Source organism: Hydra viridissima, unplaced genomic scaffold (genome assembly GCF_058129835.1).
Source record: "Hydra viridissima isolate aposymbiotic clone 2 unplaced genomic scaffold, HvirCarnegie_v1 scaffold_9, whole genome shotgun sequence".
Lineage (NCBI taxonomy): Eukaryota > Metazoa > Cnidaria > Hydrozoa > Anthoathecata > Hydridae > Hydra > Hydra viridissima.
This window is the reverse complement of record NW_028324308.1, coordinates 3,065,959-3,085,291: the sequence shown is the minus strand read 5'-3', so window position 1 is coordinate 3,085,291 and position 19,333 is coordinate 3,065,959. Positions and strand designations below refer to the sequence as shown.

Sequence of the window (19,333 nt, the reverse complement as noted above, 5' to 3'; positions counted from 1 at the left end):
AAAAAAAAAAAATTTAGCGCATGCGTACAAAGTATTGCGCTCCGAGTAGCATATGGCTGCATAGAGCGCATTGCACTCTAAGTCGCAACGGGCAAAATCGAATTCAGGATTATAAAACAGGTTTTTTGATTGAGACATTACTGTGTTTTAATTCTTTTTTTTTTTATTTCGTCATCTTCAATCGTAACCTCATTTTTATTTGCTCTCATCATTTAACCTCTGTTTTCAATTTATAAGCTCCTCATTTCTTTTATACGCTTCCTTTGAGCTTTTGCACTTTCTTTTTGCACAGGGTTGTGTCTAGCTTATGGATTGATCATAGTGGCGTAGCTAGAATAATAAATTTTGATTATCAAAAACTATATTAGTGTCAAACAGTTCAAGTTGCAAAAGTTTACACTCCATCTCCGGCCAAAATGAGCTGAAAATCTTCCTAAAAATTTTGAACTTCGAGTTTTGAACTTTGAAAAGCTTCGTTAATGCAGAAGCTTGCTTAAGAGTAATTAGTTTTTAAATTTGTAAACTGTATTAATGTTTTCTGTGAACTTTACGTCAAAAAATTGTTTTAATTTGACCTCGTCGCAAAAACAATCCGATGACCATTGTGTTTTTTTTTTTTTTTTTTTTAACTTTATCTATTATGAAAATCATCAGAAACAAATTTTGGGATTACATTTACCTTACCCCGGGATCCCCGGATTTGTAAAATCCGATTGTTGAAAGATATTAACATATCAATTTAATAAAATTTTAAGAAGAGCAATAAAATGACACATTCAAATTAGATTCATAAAAACTGTTTATTAAACAGTTTATTGTTTTATAGATATAACGGACCTTTTGCAACTAAAAAAGCATCGTCTCATTTCGAATTGGCATCTTCAGCAAGTTTGCTTTTTTTATGACGTTATTGAGCTTGTCTGAAATAGGGTAAAGTAGGGTAATTTCGGCAGGGAGATAATTTCGGCACCCCTTCAAAAAACACCTAAAAATATTTATTTATTGGAATAATTAAATCATAGTTGGGTATTGTAGCAAGATAAACAATTTTCCTAAAAATATTGCTTTAAACTTTTATTTTTACATTATAGGTGCATTAATTTATGATTATTAGCTTTTTCTTAACATTTTTACCTATTTGAAAATGTTGGATAAATGATTTTTTCTCGAAAATTTTTACCAAAAGTTGTTATTTATTTTATTCAAAAATATAAACTGAATAAAATGTGAGCAGCAATAAGATAAAAATCAAAGTATGTTACAAGATATAAAAGTTTCTCCAAGGACTGCTCTAAGGAGATAATTTCGGCTTATTAATAGTTTTTAATTTCGGCAGTGCCGAATTTGCCGACCTGTGCTTTCTCTGAAACCAAAATGTAAATAACCGTTTGAAATATTATGTATAGAAGAAGTTGATTTTAGTAATTCAGATAGTAATAAGATAATAACGAGTTAGGAAAAACTTGAATTCGTTAGTGTCTCTGTGAAACTTAATAAAATAATAGTTCCCCACCATATAAATTAAATTTATGTCATACAATAAATTAATAGTTCATTAATTATATATATATATATATATATATATATATATATATATATATATATATATATATATATATATATATATATATATATATATATATATATATATATATATATTATTGTGTGTTAGCATTATATAATGGATTCAAAACGTGTAAAATATGGTAATTGGTCAAATGAATCATTAAAACTAGCAGTAAATGCAGTTTTAGTTGATGGATGCTCGAAATATTCTGCTGCTAAACAATATAAAATACCAAGGCAAACGCTACATGACTATATAAAACGAGTTTCTGTTGATAATTGTGTTAAAAAGTTAAGAGCAGGGCACCCAATAACACTCTCAGCTTTTCAAGAAAAAGAACTTGTTGAAGTTCTTCTGACTATGTCACAGAGATTATTTGGTCTGTCTCCAAAAGATGTAAAACAAATGGTATTCCAGTTTTGTGAAGAAAATGGGATTATTCATAAGTTTAATTGTGCAACTAAGTCAGCAGGAAAAGAATGGTTTAGGGGTTTTTTGAAATGTCATAATAAACTCTCTGTAAGAGTTGCTGAATCAACGTCATTGCATCGAGCCATTGGTTTTAATAGAATAAAAGTTAATCGTTTTTATGATGAACTAGAAAAAATAATGTTTAATGCTGATGAAATGCAGATTATTCCACCAGCAAACTTATTCAACGTAGACGAATCTGGATTGTCTATATGCCATAAACCAGGAAAAGTTGTTGCCCTGAAGGGAAAACATAGTGTTGGTGGCTTAACAAGCTCTGAAAGAGGAAAAACAATCACAATAGTTTGTTGCCAATCAGCAAGCGGATTTTTTGTCCCTCCAATGTTGATTTATCCACGTATTCGAGTGAGACCTGAATTTTTAGATAAAGCCCCAATCGGTTCTATTTCTGGTGGCAGCAAAAATGGGTGGATAACAACTGATTTGTTTGAAAAATGGTTTGATCATTTTTTAAAAGCAGTCCAGCCACAGTCAAGAGACCAACCAGTTCTTCTAATTTTAGATGGACATTCAAGTCATAAAAAAAATCTTAGTGTTATTATAAAAGCTCGCAAGACAAATGTTATTATACTATCACTTCCGTCTCACTGCACGCACAAACTGCAACCACTTGATGTTTCATTTTTTAAAAGTCTCAAAATATTCTATGATCAAGAAGTTGGTACTTGGCTTCGTCACCATCCAGGTCGTCCTGTAACTGAATTAGAGGTTAGTGAATTATTTGGAATAGCTTATGGGAAAGCTGCAACTGTTCAAAATTGTCAGTCAGGGTTTAAAAAATGTGGAATATATCCATTTGATAGAAATGTGTTTACTGAAGAAGACTTTGCTGCAGCTAAGGCTACTGATCACTCGTATATTGTATCAAAAATTTCAAAACCAAATATTACCTCTGAAATGCACCCTACTCTCGACAATGGGTTAGACTCTGCTAAAGATTTAGATCATGTTGATTTTGTCACAGAATGTGTAATTGCTTCTCAAAAAGGTAAATCATTTTAAAAGATGTATTATTTTTACTATCTTCGACCATTTATTTAAAACACAAATGTAATTTTTTTAAAATCAAGCAAAATAATAACTTATCTGTTGTTTTATTAACCTAAAAAAAAGTTTCTTAAACAAATAGTTCAAATTTTTTATAATTTATATGTTGCCTAATTTTATTCACCTTTTTTAGTTAAATATTTTTATTTAGAATCTGCTTCACCAAACTCATCATTTACACTTCAGAAGTCATTAGAATTAGCCACCTCTGATGAAACCTCACAACCTCATGGTGTTACATTCGGATCACTAGCTGGACTTGACATTAAAAATAAAAAACGAACAGGTATAAAAAGGAGGGTAAATCATGCTGAAAAAATTACTGGATCACCATATAAATCTCAGCTAGAGGAATCTTTAACTTTGAAATATAAGAACAGGCAGCCACGTAAAAAGTGCATTAAAGAAAATATATCTACACATCAAAAGACGTGTTTGAGTAACCTTGATGCTAAAAGTGCAATTAATAAACAACTTTGTGCAATGTGTCAATACAGTTATGGGGATCCTGTCGATCCATACTTAAAGGATAATTGGGATAAATGCCATAAATGCTGTAGATGGTGGCATGAGACATGTGCTGCTATATGTGGTGTTTATGCTAAAAAAGTATTTACTTGTGATGACTGTATGAAACACTGATTCTTTAAGCTGTTTTTTAACTTTCTTAAATAAATCTCTTTTTATAAAGTTTTCTTTGTATTTTATTTTTTTATGTTTAACTATTGTAGTTATGTAAAATATTATTTTATGAACTACTTATGAGCTTATAAACATGAATTCTTATTTAAACAGAATTTAGAAATAATCATCGAAATCATAGAAATTAGTAATCATTTTATTTACAATTTTACTTTACAGGCACATTTTTCTAATAAGGTTTCTGTTTTGGGTGATGTATTCATACTTTACTAAAATAGGTGGTTCAAAAAATATGAATCTTTGCAATTGCAACGCCCTTAATTAAATGTCAATTAGGTGTAACAAATTCCATTTAAGAGACAATTACTTTATACAATGCAGATTTATAGCTGTTTATAATATTTTAATTATATTAATGCGTTTTCAACGAACATCTTAATTTTCTTAAGTATGCCGAATTTACCGTATCATTGTGCCGAAATTACCATACTAGGTCGCTAATTTCGTCATTTTTGAGTATTTTGTAAAACAAATTTTACATAAAACTTTGTAAGTTTGAAACAATTTTTTAACTATTACTTAATAGATATATCTGCAGGACATCGATATGCATGATTTTTTAACGTTATTAAAGCAACCATTGTCTATAAACAACAAAATAGCTTAATACGCCGAAATTACCCTACTTTACCCTACTTAAAGGTTCTTCAGGAGGAGAAGATATAGATTCAGATGGAGACTCAAGAGAATCAAATACAATTTATAGAGGTACCTCATCTGAAACAGAAAGTTAAACTTTGCACTCTTAAGCTATTAGTGATGTTACTAGATTTTAAGGATCTAGTCTATTAACAAGCCAAGTATTAATTTACAGTTTTATTGAAAAATGAACTGCAATGAGCTCCATTTAAGATTCTGATCGAACATTGCTTCTACCGCTCTTCAGAAGGATCCCATTCATGCTTGTCGGATAAAGTTCCATCGAAGACTGTGAATCGAGCAAGAGTAGCGGAAAGTGTTATTTCGTCTCGCTCCAGTATCAGAAAATATTTGGTTAAGTTTATTTTTGTTGGTGGTTCATCTAATTTGCTTTCTGAAGTAGTAGCTGTTGTCAAATAAACTTTATGGAAGGAAAGTAAATGGAAACTAATACATTCAGAGTTGTTAAAGATTGAACTATTTATGAAGAAATATTTAACACCCAATTTTCGATTTTTTATTTCACTATTTTCAATGACTCTTCATTCAAAATATTCAAATCTCAACTGAAGAAATTTAGATTAAAAAATGCTCAACCCAATAAGATCATAAGTTAAGAAATTCAGGAAACTGTAAGCTATTTTTCCTGCTAACCTTAAAAAAGTCTAATCGCAAGATTAAGCTCTCAATCGCAGGATTTAGAGATTGTAAAAAACCGTATGATTTTTATTTCGTGTTACCAACAATCAGAAAGAACCGAATCTGCAAATATAATGCATTTTCAGATGCTGATGACTTTACAGGGTGTTTTGGAACTTTCCAAAACAGGAACTTAGGTCTTGAAATATTAAGGTATGAAAAAATTTTTAAAAATGTAACACATGACTCATTAAGATATTTTTTAAAACAGAGATTAATAGTAACCGAAAATTTTTTTTTGAGAAAGGGGTCTTATTGGGATATTCGGGAGCAAGGAATCGATCTAAAATGATTTTATAATCATTAGTGTAATAGAAAAGAGTTTCGTAGCAACGCGTAATTTTACAAAAAAAAAGAAAAAGCTTTGAGATTTTTTTCCGATGAGCAGTAAATACTTTTCTCGCTTAAAATTTTGAGGTCAAAAAATTAAATTTATTCATGACAGATACAGAGAAAAGTAAATTATTTATTACAAATTTCACACAGAAACAGTAACTAATACTAAGATAAGTAACTGATACTAAGATAGAAAAAAAGTAAATTATGGTAGAACAAGCTGCATGCATGGTTGGAAAATAACTTCATTTTGGCAAAAATTGGGCGCTAAGAATCTTCTTACTCTCAAAGGCCGGTCGAAGATATAAGAAAAATACCCAGCCGAATCTCGATTGGAAATTTTTTGACCCATCCTATTACGCGTGATATCATTCACTTTTACATATGAAATTAGTTTAGAACATTCATAAAATCATTCGAATAGGAAGTAATAAAATTTTCAGCTAAGATTTAGACACCAATTATTTATGCACCAACTATTTATGTATTTTAGTAAGAACACAACTTAGGAAAGTGTAAAAAGGGCTTAAAGCTAAACAAAACATTTCATTACAATTGTTTTAAACACTTTTTTTTTTGAGATGGAGTAAGCATTGGAATAGTTTTTTCAAAAAAAAAAAAAAAAAAAAAAAAAGGTTTTGGATTCAGAAATTTAGGAAACTATCATCATCACGAACTGTAAGATGCATCTAGTAATTCGGTGCCATTAAACATTCGAAAAAGAGTACTTCGAAACCAGTTATGTTCTAGAAACCATTAAAATCACAATTGTATTGGGCAGATCTCCGCGACCTTAAGTGTAGCAAAAACATTACATTTGGATCTATATTAACCTTCTACGTCTGGTGCTGATTTAAACTTGCTATGGGCATTTATCTTGCACAATACACTGGTCGTTATGCCATGTAAAACCTGCAGGGCATTGACAACCCGGAGCACACTCCTTTTGATGACAAGTTTTATGAGACTTATCGCAGCTGCTTTGACACGGCGAAGCACAAATGGCATACTCACTACCGCCGCTGCAAGAAGCATCTGGAAAAAATTTTTAAAACTAAAATCTGAACCTAAAAAACGACTTATAATCACTCATAATTGTTAAACTCACATAAAAATTCCCACATTTTTTTCTTAGAGAAAAACGACAAAGAAGATTTTCTAAATTTACATAGGCCTGAAAAATAAAACACTTACCGCATTTATCTTTATGTACCCATTTTAGATTGGGGAATGCTTTCAAACATCTCTCGAAATAACTTCTTACCGCACCACATTCGCAATGCTGTTTTTTAAAGGGGCAGTGACACATGTCACTAACGCAGTCTTGGAAATAGACGGCTGAAGACACAAAACGCTTACATTTTTCGATGCTTTTGTCAAAAAATATTTCACTACAGCTTTTATGAGATTGTAGTAACTTGCTTCCAACACAGTCAGTAAGCTGATGTGCGCTTTCTACAACACGCGGCTTTCTTGTGCAAGTTTTGGAGCGACGCCAAAAATCACCAAATTGATCAGCTTCACTTAATAAAACACCGTTTGGCAATAAAAAGTCATCTGAAGGATTCCCGTTAAAGTTGCCGCACAAGCCACAAACATTGCTCTTATATTTCAACGGTAAATCTACTTGAATATAGTCATCACCGTCCCATTTTAGGGTTATTCCATCATTTGTATATACATAGATGTAGCGATTTGATTTACGTATGTCGACGTAGGGCAAATTGGCATATGGCGTTCTTATAAATTTTCCATTTATTTTAACTTTATAGTTCTGCAACAAAGAAATGGTTACTCCAAGATAGAGAAATGTCACAGATTTTATCCACGAAAATCGTTTAGTGTGTCTGTCATGATTTTGCGTTACAATGGAAAAAGATTTTGCTAAAGTGCAGTCTTTTGCTAAAATATATCTGCAAACCCCCTGATACGAAAATGTTTTTTCATCAAATGTTTGGTAATGAGGATCACCATAACCGATACAACTGCTTGTCACTAGAAAACATTTTGAAATTCCTCTCTTCACAATAAATACAAAACATTAACAGAATAACCGGAACAAAATTCACGGGGAATATCCGAAAAAAAAACGATCTTGGAAATGAGCTCAGGAACACATAGTGATGAATTATTCCATGTGGTTGTAACAAAAAATTTCAAACATATTGGGTTCAAAATATAATTCTTTTTTTAGTTGAAATTACCTGGTATGCATTGCAAACAACAAGATCCAGGCATATATCCAGGTCTGTAATTCTAAAATAAATAGAGTAATGGAGAAGATTTTAAAAAATCAAAGAAAATATTAAATATTAGAAAATCAGTTTAAAATACACCAAACAAAAACTCACAAAAGAACATTTCAAAATTTCTGGACAAACTTGCTTTCTACAAAAATTACTTCCATTTACACAATGGCATTCCACACAACCCCTCATATACCATTTTTCCAAATTCTAAATATTATATTAAAAAAAAAACAAATGATATAAATAAAAGTAATAATATTAATTACAATAATATTAGAAACAACATTTAATAATGATTTACTAAATGTTGTTGCTAATATCATTACAATTAATATTATTACAACATTTATTAATGATTATACTAGATTAATACTTAAAGATTGTACTTAAGCTTAAGCCATTATAAACAAACCTTGTAAATTTTCCCCATGTAAAAACAAGACACTCTGTCTAAAACAAGATATCATTATTTTTTATAAAATTTACGTTTTCCAGTGATAGTTTGTACAATATAAAGAAGAAAAAAATTTTCATTCAAATACAAATCACGATATTTTACTTTTACGAACTAGTTAAGGATTTAAGCAAATATCTTTTAAAGAATGCTTCAATGGTGATCAAGTGAACATAATTTCAAAAAGGTTGACAACTAAAGGGATTCACTGAAGCTGATTACTCCACATGATTTTTTTATTGTCTTTAACAATTAAAAGAAAAAAGAGTAAAATTTAACATCTTTAATCTCAGAGGAAAGATGCTAAATTTTCATCTAAACTTTCAACATGTTGATTTTTCTTCATGTGCTATAATTTTTATAATTTTTATTTTCACTAAAAATATCCATCTAAATGAATCTCTTAACTTTTAAAACTTTTTTTTATTTTTTACTTTTTTATATTTTAATCTTTTAATAATTGCAACAAAGTAAAAACCCATCATGTTAAACCTACGTGAACAGGTAGGGCAGCATTGATCCTTTGAAGTAATCAGCTGATCTTTAGAACACGACTCATCAATTTTACATACTTCTGGAGTGCATATAACTGTTCCTTCCTGTAAGAAAGTACACATAACTTTTTGAATATGATAATTTAATTGTTGTTAAAGATTTTATGGCAGAAAACAAACCTGTGCAGGTTTTGTAATGGTTTCAAACTTCATTTCATTAAAAGTATTATTACATTACAGTAACAGGTGGTGCATTTGTCAACACGAAAGCTTTTCTTGTTTTCTAACTGCTTTCCTTTTAACCGGCAAGAATGATCTTTCCAGTGTATGTAACTTGCTGTACCAACTTAAAAAAAGCAAAATTTTTTTAAAAGTTATTTTTTTATTTAATTCTAAGGCAAAAAAAAGCTGTTTAAAAGACCTAAAGTTATTTTTTTCCCAAAAAAAGATAAATAAATAAACATTAGGGTATCTAAATCCTTTTAAAAAGAACCTAACAATTAAAACAATAACTTATATAAAATAACACTACAAAAAAATTACATTTGGGCTTTTGTAGTGTTGTTTTATACAAGTATCTTTTTTGATTAATTTTTTTCCAACTTTAATGAGATTTATGAATTTCATACCAAGGTATAGCATAGCTGTCAACCTTATTTTTATTTTTTTCCTTTTTTTTCTTTCACTGAGATGTTCTCCTTATATAAAAATACAGAGCCAATCTAGCAAAATCAACACCATATTTGGAATATATAACTCTGAGGCTTTTTATACTTTCTACCATTAATTTGGAATCTACATAGATAAAGTGAAAAGTTCTTAGCTAAAAAAGACTTGTAAACAAGTCAAAAGACTTTTTTTGTAAACAAGTCAAAAACTTAGTTAATTTAACTAGGATTAATAAAACAAAAAAACTAGAAAAAAAAACAAAAAAAACAAAACAAACCTTTATCACATTTTGGACAACACTCTCCCTCACTTGGAACAGGATTCAAACAATGAAGATGAGGGCATCTTACTTCGGTACATTCTAATAAACTATTCTTAAAACAAAATAAAGAAACAAAAAAAATTGCAGTTTGATTTTTTTAGAAAAATCAAAGAGAAAATAAAAGAAAACTAATACAAAAAAAAAATCAGAAAAAACAAGATAAGAAATTGGCTGTTAAAAAAGAATTTTACTTTGCATGTGCAAGAACGGCAAGACCCATCTTTAACAGTCTCTCCTTCTTTAACCAGAATATTTTTATGATAACAACCTGGTAATTAAAATATAATCTTTGATGAATTATCATTTTGAAAATTAGGCACTATAATAGTTTAACTTTATTAAATTCATTCCAACTAAACCAATCTCATTTTGAACAATTTTTTACATGCACATGCTCATAAACTCATAGATGTAGGAGTTGAGTTGCATATCACTGTTATTCTCAACAAAGGTTTTATGAAATCTAAGACAAGAGAAAAAGCGACAATTTTTTTGAAATGTGGATTGCAGTAAATAAAACTGATGGTTGGGTATAGACAGCAATCTATGTGATTACTATTTACAAATATACAGGTGAATATTTAATATTTACACTGTATATTCACTCATATATTTGATGCTCATATATATCTAGTGCTAATGTTCTGTTGTTGCATTGGTATTTTAGCTCATTGCATTTATAATCCTAACTCTGCCTAGGGTTCTGGAAAAACAGGAAGTTAAAGAACACCTTTTCTATTTTCCAGATCCAATTTATTCATCAGCTGAGTTTAGAATAAAAGATAATGCAAAAAAAAATAATGAAGAAAAAACTATTTTTGTTGTTTCAGAATTTTTATTTAGCATATATCTACTAACTGATATAAATTTTGACAACTCAGCTTTGCAGAATTCTTGCTCAAAGATATACGAGACATAAAAATAATTACAAAATGTTAAAATGATTTTAATTCTAACAGTTTGTAATCATTTTGCCTGCTAAATATCTCCTACATGAAATACCAAAGTGACGGAAATCACAGATTGGACTTACAGCTCCTATAGAAAAATTGGCATAAAGAGTAATTTCCCAATTTTGTTGATGAAAAATGTTATGCAGTATACTTTTGACATTAAGTTGGCAGTATTAAATCACAGGGACCCAGAAACATTTTCTGAAACTCACTATAAAACACCATAAAAACTTGATGTCCCAGGAAATGGGTTTTAGCAGAAAAACTTTTCCTCTTAACTTCTTGATTTGGTCTTGATTGGTTGTGATCGTGCAATTCTAGGAATCTGGAAATAAAGTGTCCTTTTAAATTTAGATATGAAGAATCCTTACTATGCTCATATGTAATTTCAAATGTATGTCACTGATATTTTTGCCATTTTTATCTAAGAACAAAAGGCAGCAAAGGGAACTGAAAAATAAGATTTTTCTCAGTTAGCATAAACAATTTACTTTGAGACAAATTAGTTTAATAATTGGAGGAAATTTTTGAAGAATTCTTTTTGCCAAAAACTGATAACAGAACTCATAAACAAAAACAAGAAAAACTATACTGAGTTTGCCACAGAGGTAACTTTAATATTATAAGATATGCAAAAAACTGTGTTGTTGTATTGTTTTTTTATGGTTGTGCCATCAAACACAAACTGTAATGTAATTAACTTTGTGAAAAATGCAGATTAACTAAAACAAGAAATTTTAACTCATAGAGTTCGACCCTAAAAAAAACCAAAATAATATTAGCAATACAATAGAAACAACATGTTTCATTGGCTGTTTCCTTCCATATTTTTATATAATCGCTTGTTCAAATTCCTGCCAATTCATGTGGAGTAATATGTAAACAAGAAATTTATAATTACCAGGACATTGAGAACAGCATTCTCCAGCTAACTTTATTGGTTGTGAACAATTAACTATACATTCTGGTGAAATATTGGAAACTATACCTTCCTAAAAATAAATTAAAAATTTTAAATGTACAGTCCACAAAGAAATTCATAAATGAAAGCTGATGCTAAAAAAAAAATGAAAACATGCTGATTAAAGGACTAATTTAGTTAAATTTTTTTTTTTAAAAAAAAAAACAAATTCTTTTTAAAGCACTTTTAACTAAGGCTTCTGAAAATCAATAGTTTTTAAGAAACATCTGTTTTACTGTTTTTGAAATTTGCACCCCACCCCTTGTATTAAGCAGGCAAGAGTACAATGTTTCCCGATAATTTATATCCTAACATAAACTTTACTTTTTATAACAGTATTTAAAAAATACAAGAGCTGATAATGACTTATCTGAAAATCATGATCTTATTTTTGTACAAAGGTTGGTACACACAGAGAATACTCTTTCAACATCTGCAGATGTGGGCTTAATTGTTAATAATGCATCATAAAGCTTTTGTAGGTTTTCTGTATGTTGGCCTGTATTCTTAAAAAGAGTAAAATTCAGCTTTTAACCATCTGAAATTTGTCCTGTCCAAAAGACACTATTGGTGATTCATTTTTCTTCAGCAACACATTAAGTTCTTCTTGTAGAGTTAAAACCTCAACTGTAGGATTACTGAAAGTTGCTTCAATAATATCAACATCATGAACACCAAAAAGTTGAGATGCTAGCATGCCTGGAAAATTCATCATATCTCTAGATGGGGTTACTGTAGAGTTCTTTAGACAGTGTAATAAATTCATGACATCTATATTCAGGCATTCGTCGACTCTAATTCTCAAATTATCCATCAATTTTTTGCGAATTTCACTGTTAACTAAAGAAAGTTTCTCAAACATAAATTCTAATATTGTATCAGTGCTCAACAGTGTTGCATCTTCTCTACTAAGATTCTCTATAGCTAGTTTAATACGTTTCATTGCCTCTAGTAAACCTTTTAAGTCATCAAAGTCTACGCTATTGGCTAAACTTAAATTTGCCCTAAATTCTATTTGTTATTCTAATTTCTCGAATTTCTGTCTCTGTCTTTATCAATGGCTTAAGCATTATTGGTATTGTGTTCCAGCAAGTTTTTATAGCAAGATGAAGTTCAATTTCTTTTCCAAGTAGAGCCTTGACTTTTGATTGAAAAACTTGATTTCAAACACTTGACAGTTTGATGTATTTTATCAAATTGCATGAGTTCTTAAGTAAATCATTGTAGTCCATATCATCTTCACAGTCATCATTTATAACTTCAAAATTGGTGCCTTTTTCAAAAGAATTATTTTCATTGTTATCATCATCAAAGGCGTTGCTTAAGTCTTCAATATCATGTTTTTTCTTATAATGTGTGTCACATACTCCAAGATGTAGACCATGATTAAGATTAAATTGACCAAGAACATCTAAATTTCAAATATACTTCTTGTTTACAAATGCTCCATCCTGTGTAGATGCAACCAAATCTTTTTTCATTGATATTCATAAAACACATAGATGTTGTTTCATTATTTCAACCATATCAAGCACTGTATGAACCCAAAAATCGAATCAATCCCATTTTGTATGTGATATTGTCAGTTTTATCATGAATATTAACCCCAAAATATCTTCATCCTCTTAAAGTAGAAACCTCATTGACAGTCATGCTAAACTTTACTTTATTGGTGACTTATAGTTTTATGGTGTCAATCTTTTTTTTTTGCTTTTCATCAAATTCTTTGTGCAGAAGTTTCATTACATCACTTTCATTAGCAGGGAGTTTAAATCCATCTCAAGCTATTGACTGGTGAATGTATTTATTTCTGGTTATGGCTCGAATTGAAATACCATCCCTAGCCAAATCAAAGACAATACTTTGAAGCTTCTTTTGCACAAAGAAGTTGCCAACAGTTTTTTGTCTCTTCTCACTTGCTCGCTCATCTGTTAATATGATTGATTCTGTTGCCTTATCTAAACAAAGTCTGTAACTTTTTAAGTGACTTTTTAAGGTAGTTGTAGAATTTCTTGAGTACTTTATTATTTACAACGCTGAAACTGTCCTTGCAACTCTTTTGTAATTGGATTTTTCCATTTTGTTGTTTATATCAAGAACTGAAGTGCTCGTCAGAAAGGACATACTGCATCAATCAAAACAAATGGTAGTCTGATGCTACAATGTCCAGCGAATATAACAACTGGCATAACAGATCCTACTTAAGTGATTATTACTACTCTTTAACCGCTTTAGCAGTTTTTAAAATAGCAACTGTTTACAGCAAGTTGTCTAGAATTATCATGTTAAAAGATCACCTTGTCATGTCTGTTGACATATTTAGAACATTTCTCTTTTACTACTTGGCTTAAATGGACTAATTTAAGACAATTAGTTTTTGTCCTTTAAAATTTCTGGTGAATGTTAAATTATGGGCACATAACTTTTCATATAATGTAATTTCTGGTGAATGTTAAATTATGGGCATATAACTTTTCATATTTAATGTAATACTTAATGTAATAAAACAAAATTCATTTCATTTAATGTAATAAAACAAAAATTTGTTGAATGATTATCAAAATCAAGTCAAACAACTACAAGACTGCAACTATTTGAAATGGGTAGCTGATTGTTTAGTTTTCAACTCTGATGGACTACTATAGTGAACTGTTTTATAATCAGTTTCCATGCTGAGTTGATTTAGCCTTTAATAACCATATTCTTAGGTTTCAAACTATATTGAAACTTTGTTACCAGACTGCTTATGTCCACTGTTAACTAATTGATTAATGTTAAATACTTTAGAATATTTTTTTTTTGATTGTTAGCCATCAGACAGTTCACACTATATTGAAATTTTGGTGTATGACAGAGAATACTTGTGTCCTAGACAGCAACAAAAAGCAAGAGCAACAATAACAAAAATAACAATAGCAACAACAACAAAAACTTAAATAGAAATCAATGTAACAATAGCATAATTTAAGTAACAATAAATTTATCACATGCATATTTCACTTAACTGTTGATCAGAGCAGAAGATAAACTCAACATGAGTTTTAATTTAAATATATTTAAACTTTTAAAAGTTTATTAGGCTTTGAGGTCAGTTATAATTAAATTAACAAAATATTTTCTTATATAAATTACCTTGCATTGATAGATTATGCATGTATCATTATAGTCCCTCCATATTTCATCATGCTTATAAAAGTGTTCTTTAAAGTAGCAGCCTGAATGTAAAAGTTTAAAATACAAACAATAACAGATATGTATACATGTTTGTAGCCATCAATCACTAGTGTCCTTTATCTAATTTTTTTTTTTTATTTAATTTTAAATTAATCAAAATTAAATAAAAATTTTAGATAAAGAACACTAGTGATTAGATGATTACAAATATATATACATTTATGTTATTGTCACTTTCTCTGTAGGAAAACTTGTGGATTTATTAGAACTCAAACTTTGCAATTTATTTGGTTTTTAAAGCATTTTAGTGGTTAAATACAAAACTTTGGTTCTCTTGAGGCACCTCTAACATCATTCAAATGATCTCATTTTTTGACAATGGTCATAATTCATCAAAAAAGGTTGTGAGACCCCAAACTTTACAAACTTTACTGAATTAGTGAAGAAACACTGATAGTCATGTTTTAGTCCATAAAAACTATTTTTGACATATCCAGCACTTCAAAGATTAAAAAGTGCCTTTTTGGACCTAAAAATGCCACATTTTAAGGATCTGGGGATCTCAGTTATAAAGATATTCATGTGAATTTTTTTTCTGAACTCACATGGATCTGAAGACTTAAATTATTGCTGGGAACAAGATTTTGTATTTTTAATTATCTATTTGTCTAAAAATCTCTCTTTTTTTTAAACTGAGGAGTTTACAGGTTTTTTAACAAAATATTATCTTTGAAGAAAAATCTTCAAAAACAAGAAACATATCTTTCAGTTTCAAAGGCATTGAGCAATTAATGAACCAAAAAAAAAGTTGATTGATTTGGATTACTATATAAACAAGCTTCACTGTTTAACACTACTATATCCAACACTTGTTAACAATTTTGCCATGTGAAGGGTTTCCTAGTAGGCTTTTTCATACCACAATGCCTCAGTTACATTTTTCTCAGCTTGTATGTCCTTTCCTCCATTCTTTATTTTTCTCTCCTTAGCCAGGAAAAGAAACAAAGTCATGTAGAAAAAACAAAGGAAGATTACAAACAAACTGTTTGAACTCTGGTGTTAACAAATTTTAGAGCTCTGGCACTAACAAATTTTACTTTAGAAGTAATGGTACTGCCTTTCATAGTTTTGGGTTTAAAAGACGAAGGTTGTGTCTGCCGCTGGTGTGTTCAAAACATCAAAAGCGCATCATTCATTTTTGTTAATAAAGTTTCTATAGCTCCACCATATGCAAAATTCAATTGAGAAGTGGGATCTGTAGCATGTTCTATAATCCCAAAGACCTAAATAAGCCACAGCTTTATAACAATATCACTTACCTAGTTAAATATAATGAAAGTTTCATTTAATGATGCTTGTACTAATGCGAATGTTGATAATAATACTAATAAGATTTCAATTTATGCGTCAGGGACGTAGATGGCATGCATTTATGATACTCAATGGTTTCTAAGTAATATTGTAAGTGTCTCAGAAAAAAAATCAAGTTGTCTATGAATAAAGATGGCCAAGATTATGAAAAAGTCTACCACATCTAACACATTCATCTTTCCATACAAAGTTGACCTCTGTTGCCTAAAGTATGCTCTTTATATCTTTAAAATAGGTCAATGAAACATTTGTTTTTTAAGAGGTTTTCAATGAGTCCCCAATCATCTTATAGATTGATTTCTGAAAAAAATATCAAAAAAAAAAAAAATTGATGTGTTCATAGATAGCAGACCTTTTGAACTGGAGATAGTACTTACTAGCTTGAAAAAATTGAGGTATGTAAACAACTTGTTCAAAAGTTTTTAACCTCTAAAAATGAAGAAAAAAACAGTTTTCATTCAAAACGACCCATTTTTAAATGAGCTGTTTCTCATAAACCAAATAAGATTTTGAGCTGAAATTTCAGGATTTGCTTATTTAACACATTTCAACAAGTTTTTTTTCAAAACATGAGAGGTGGTGTCATTTCCAATTCAATTTCCAAAAAAATTAAAACTGTTTATAAATGTATATAGAATACTTATCAGTGTATATTTTATATTTAAAATAAATACCTTTGCATTGTTTACAGCATTTTTTAGGGTCATACTCTTGTAAAAAGCATGTCAACCGTTCACAAGTTTCATGCCTTATAGAGCATACTTCATTCCCACTCTAAAAGTTACAAATTAGAAGTAAAGGAGTTTTCTACAGAAGAATTTTAAATTAAATCATTTTTATGTTTTTAGTACTCATCAAAACGGCATTTTCAAATTTTCAAATTCAATGGTTCTTTACAATAGATAAAGAATATAAAGAAATAAATAACAAAACTGTTAATAATAATAATAATAATAATAATAATAATAATAATAATAATAATAATAATAATAATAATAATAACAATAATAATAATAATAATAATAATAATAACAATAATAATAATAATAATAATAATAATAATAATAATAATAATAATAATAATAATAATAATAATAATAATAATAATAATAATAATAATAATAATAGTAATAATAGTAATAATAGTAATCCAAATTATACACACAGACACATATTAAAGCCTACTATAATAGCATTAATTGTTTGAGAGAAACCTCATTACCTCCTGGCTGCAGTAACATTTAAAACATGGACTTATTCTTATCTCTGGGAGAAATGGTTCAATATCATTCACTTTACATTTCAAAAAATCTATAACAAAAATTAATTGTTTTATATATAAAATTTTTATTTATTTCGTTGAATTTAATTGCAATTATTGGACAAATTCTTTTCCTAAAATTTAGCAAAAGGCACAAATTTATTTTACAAATTACAAATATATGTTTATTAACGAAGAAAACAAGATAAAGACGTCTCAAGAAGTAAGCTCCAAAATTCAATGAAAAAAATAACCAACTTAAATAAACCAATAAGTAATTTAATAAGAAGTTGTGGTATTTTTTTGTTGTTTTTTTTTTTTTTTGTTTTTGTTTTTTTTTTTTGTTTTTTTTTTAATTGTATCTTAGCGGAATGTACCAAAAGCGTTATTTCTTTTACATTTCAATTAAGAAATATTGCTTCAGTAAAACAATATCACTCTCGCTTAAGACAAAGTTTTCGAAATAAAATTTTTTTAAATAACCAATACATTGACTTTCCGTTAATTGACAATGAAAAATTTTTGTTCAGATGAAAGTGTTTCACTTTCAATTTATTTAATAATAAATAAATCTTTATCAATTACAATTAATAAATAACAATTGAACTATCTTATGAAGATAGTATTTTCATAATATAAACTTGCATTAATAGGATTAGATTTAAAACTGCAAATTCCTTCCCGAGCGAAGTTTACTTATTTGCTTGATTGATGTGGTTTTCATCATCTAGAAAACTTTTAAATTCTTAAATAATTAGAAAAAGAACTGACATAGAAACTTATTGAAGCAATTTCTTTTTTGCTTAGAAAGTAATAATGACGCGATTAAAGATTATGAATCTCCAGCGATTAATTAGAGGAGCCACTTACCAGATACTTTTTGACCCAGTGATGCAGAAAAAAAACCAGCAAGAAGTATAAGTGCTTGTCGAATAAAAAGTTCCATTTTGGCATACGGTGAGGCAATTCAAAGTATATAATATTTACAGAAATGGAACTCAGTGGATTTAAACAAATGATTTCTTCATCTGTTAATACTATTATTTTAATGTATCAATCTTAAATTTATGCAAACATTACAAAGTTCGGCATTTGTTGAATAACGGATGTAAACAAAACAGCATGACCAGTCAGTAGAACAAATGTAAACAAAATGCTGACGTTTTTTTTCGTCATTACTTGTATTCTTCTATATTAAGCCAAAGAATATGAATTTTTTAAACTTTTGTTCAAAACTGCATTCTTTTACAAAGCTTTTTAACGCTGAATGAATTTTTTAGCATAATTATGGTCAATTTATACAACGGATCTTTTCATTTATCAAAATTAGCTTTCGAAAATGTCAAAAATTATTTACAGATTTTAAAATTGAGCCAAGTGTTACAAGTTAAGTATAACTTGTTAATTTTTCGAAAAAGCACAGTTCTAATGAGGTGTGCTGAGAGTACTCATGCTATGAGAATTCGCAGTTGTTGTTGTTGTTGCTTTTGTTGTTGATTTTGTTTTTAATCAAAATAAAAACTATAATTTATAATTATATATACTAATGGAAATCAGAGCAAGTGTGCCAGCTAATTGGGACAAAAGACTTGCCTCCCAAATGAAATCCAGAATTTTTTTTTACTTTAGACCATTTAAAGAGTTCTTTCAAAGTAATAGAAAAGTAGCACAAATAACTTACCGCGCAAAATTTTCCGAGTTTATTTAACATGAATTTAAAAAATTTTAAATCCAATTAAAAAACACCGAGTAAAAACCAAAAATCCCTCAAAAACAAGTGTCATATCAAGAGAGGCAACTCCAATGTGAGATAATAAGGCTTTTAGTTCGTGGTTCGAACCTGTCATTCTATTCGGTTTAATGTCCAAAGTTAATGCTCAAGTTTGCTGCAAGATCCTCTAAGTATAAGTTATTTCTTTAACCCTTCATTTAACAAAAAAAAA

The 19,333-nt window shown here is 28.9% G+C and overlaps 1 protein-coding gene across 10 annotated transcripts; it reads right to left on the bottom strand.

Annotated features, from left to right (window-relative positions):
* Nucleotides 1–6,026: 6,026 nt before the first annotated feature.
* Nucleotides 6,027–18,458, bottom strand: LOC145185823 (BMP-binding endothelial regulator protein-like). Of its 10 annotated transcripts, none has more exons than XR_016455694.1 (14): nt 18,261–18,458; nt 17,352–17,440; nt 16,804–16,903; nt 14,717–14,799; nt 11,525–11,615; nt 9,862–9,938; nt 9,626–9,722; nt 8,860–9,025; nt 8,682–8,784; nt 8,144–8,181; nt 7,834–7,938; nt 7,687–7,738; nt 6,677–7,477; nt 6,027–6,517 (listed from the first exon to the last, which is right to left on the bottom strand). XR_016455694.1 is itself a non-coding variant. In XM_090097937.1 (14 exons), exons 1-14 carry the CDS (start codon nt 18,334–18,336, stop codon nt 6,345–6,347), a joined length of 1,998 nt encoding a protein of 665 aa, XP_089954063.1. In that variant the 5' UTR covers nt 18,337–18,458; the 3' UTR covers nt 6,027–6,344. The 10 variants fall into 10 exon arrangements, 5 of the variants coding, with proteins under 5 accessions (XP_089954063.1, XP_089954064.1, XP_089954066.1 ...); XM_090097937.1 differs by having other exon boundaries at nt 8,913–9,025; XM_090097938.1 differs by lacking the exon at nt 18,261–18,458 and adding an exon at nt 16,507–16,558 and having other exon boundaries at nt 8,913–9,025.
* Nucleotides 18,459–19,333: the final 875 nt, after the last annotated feature.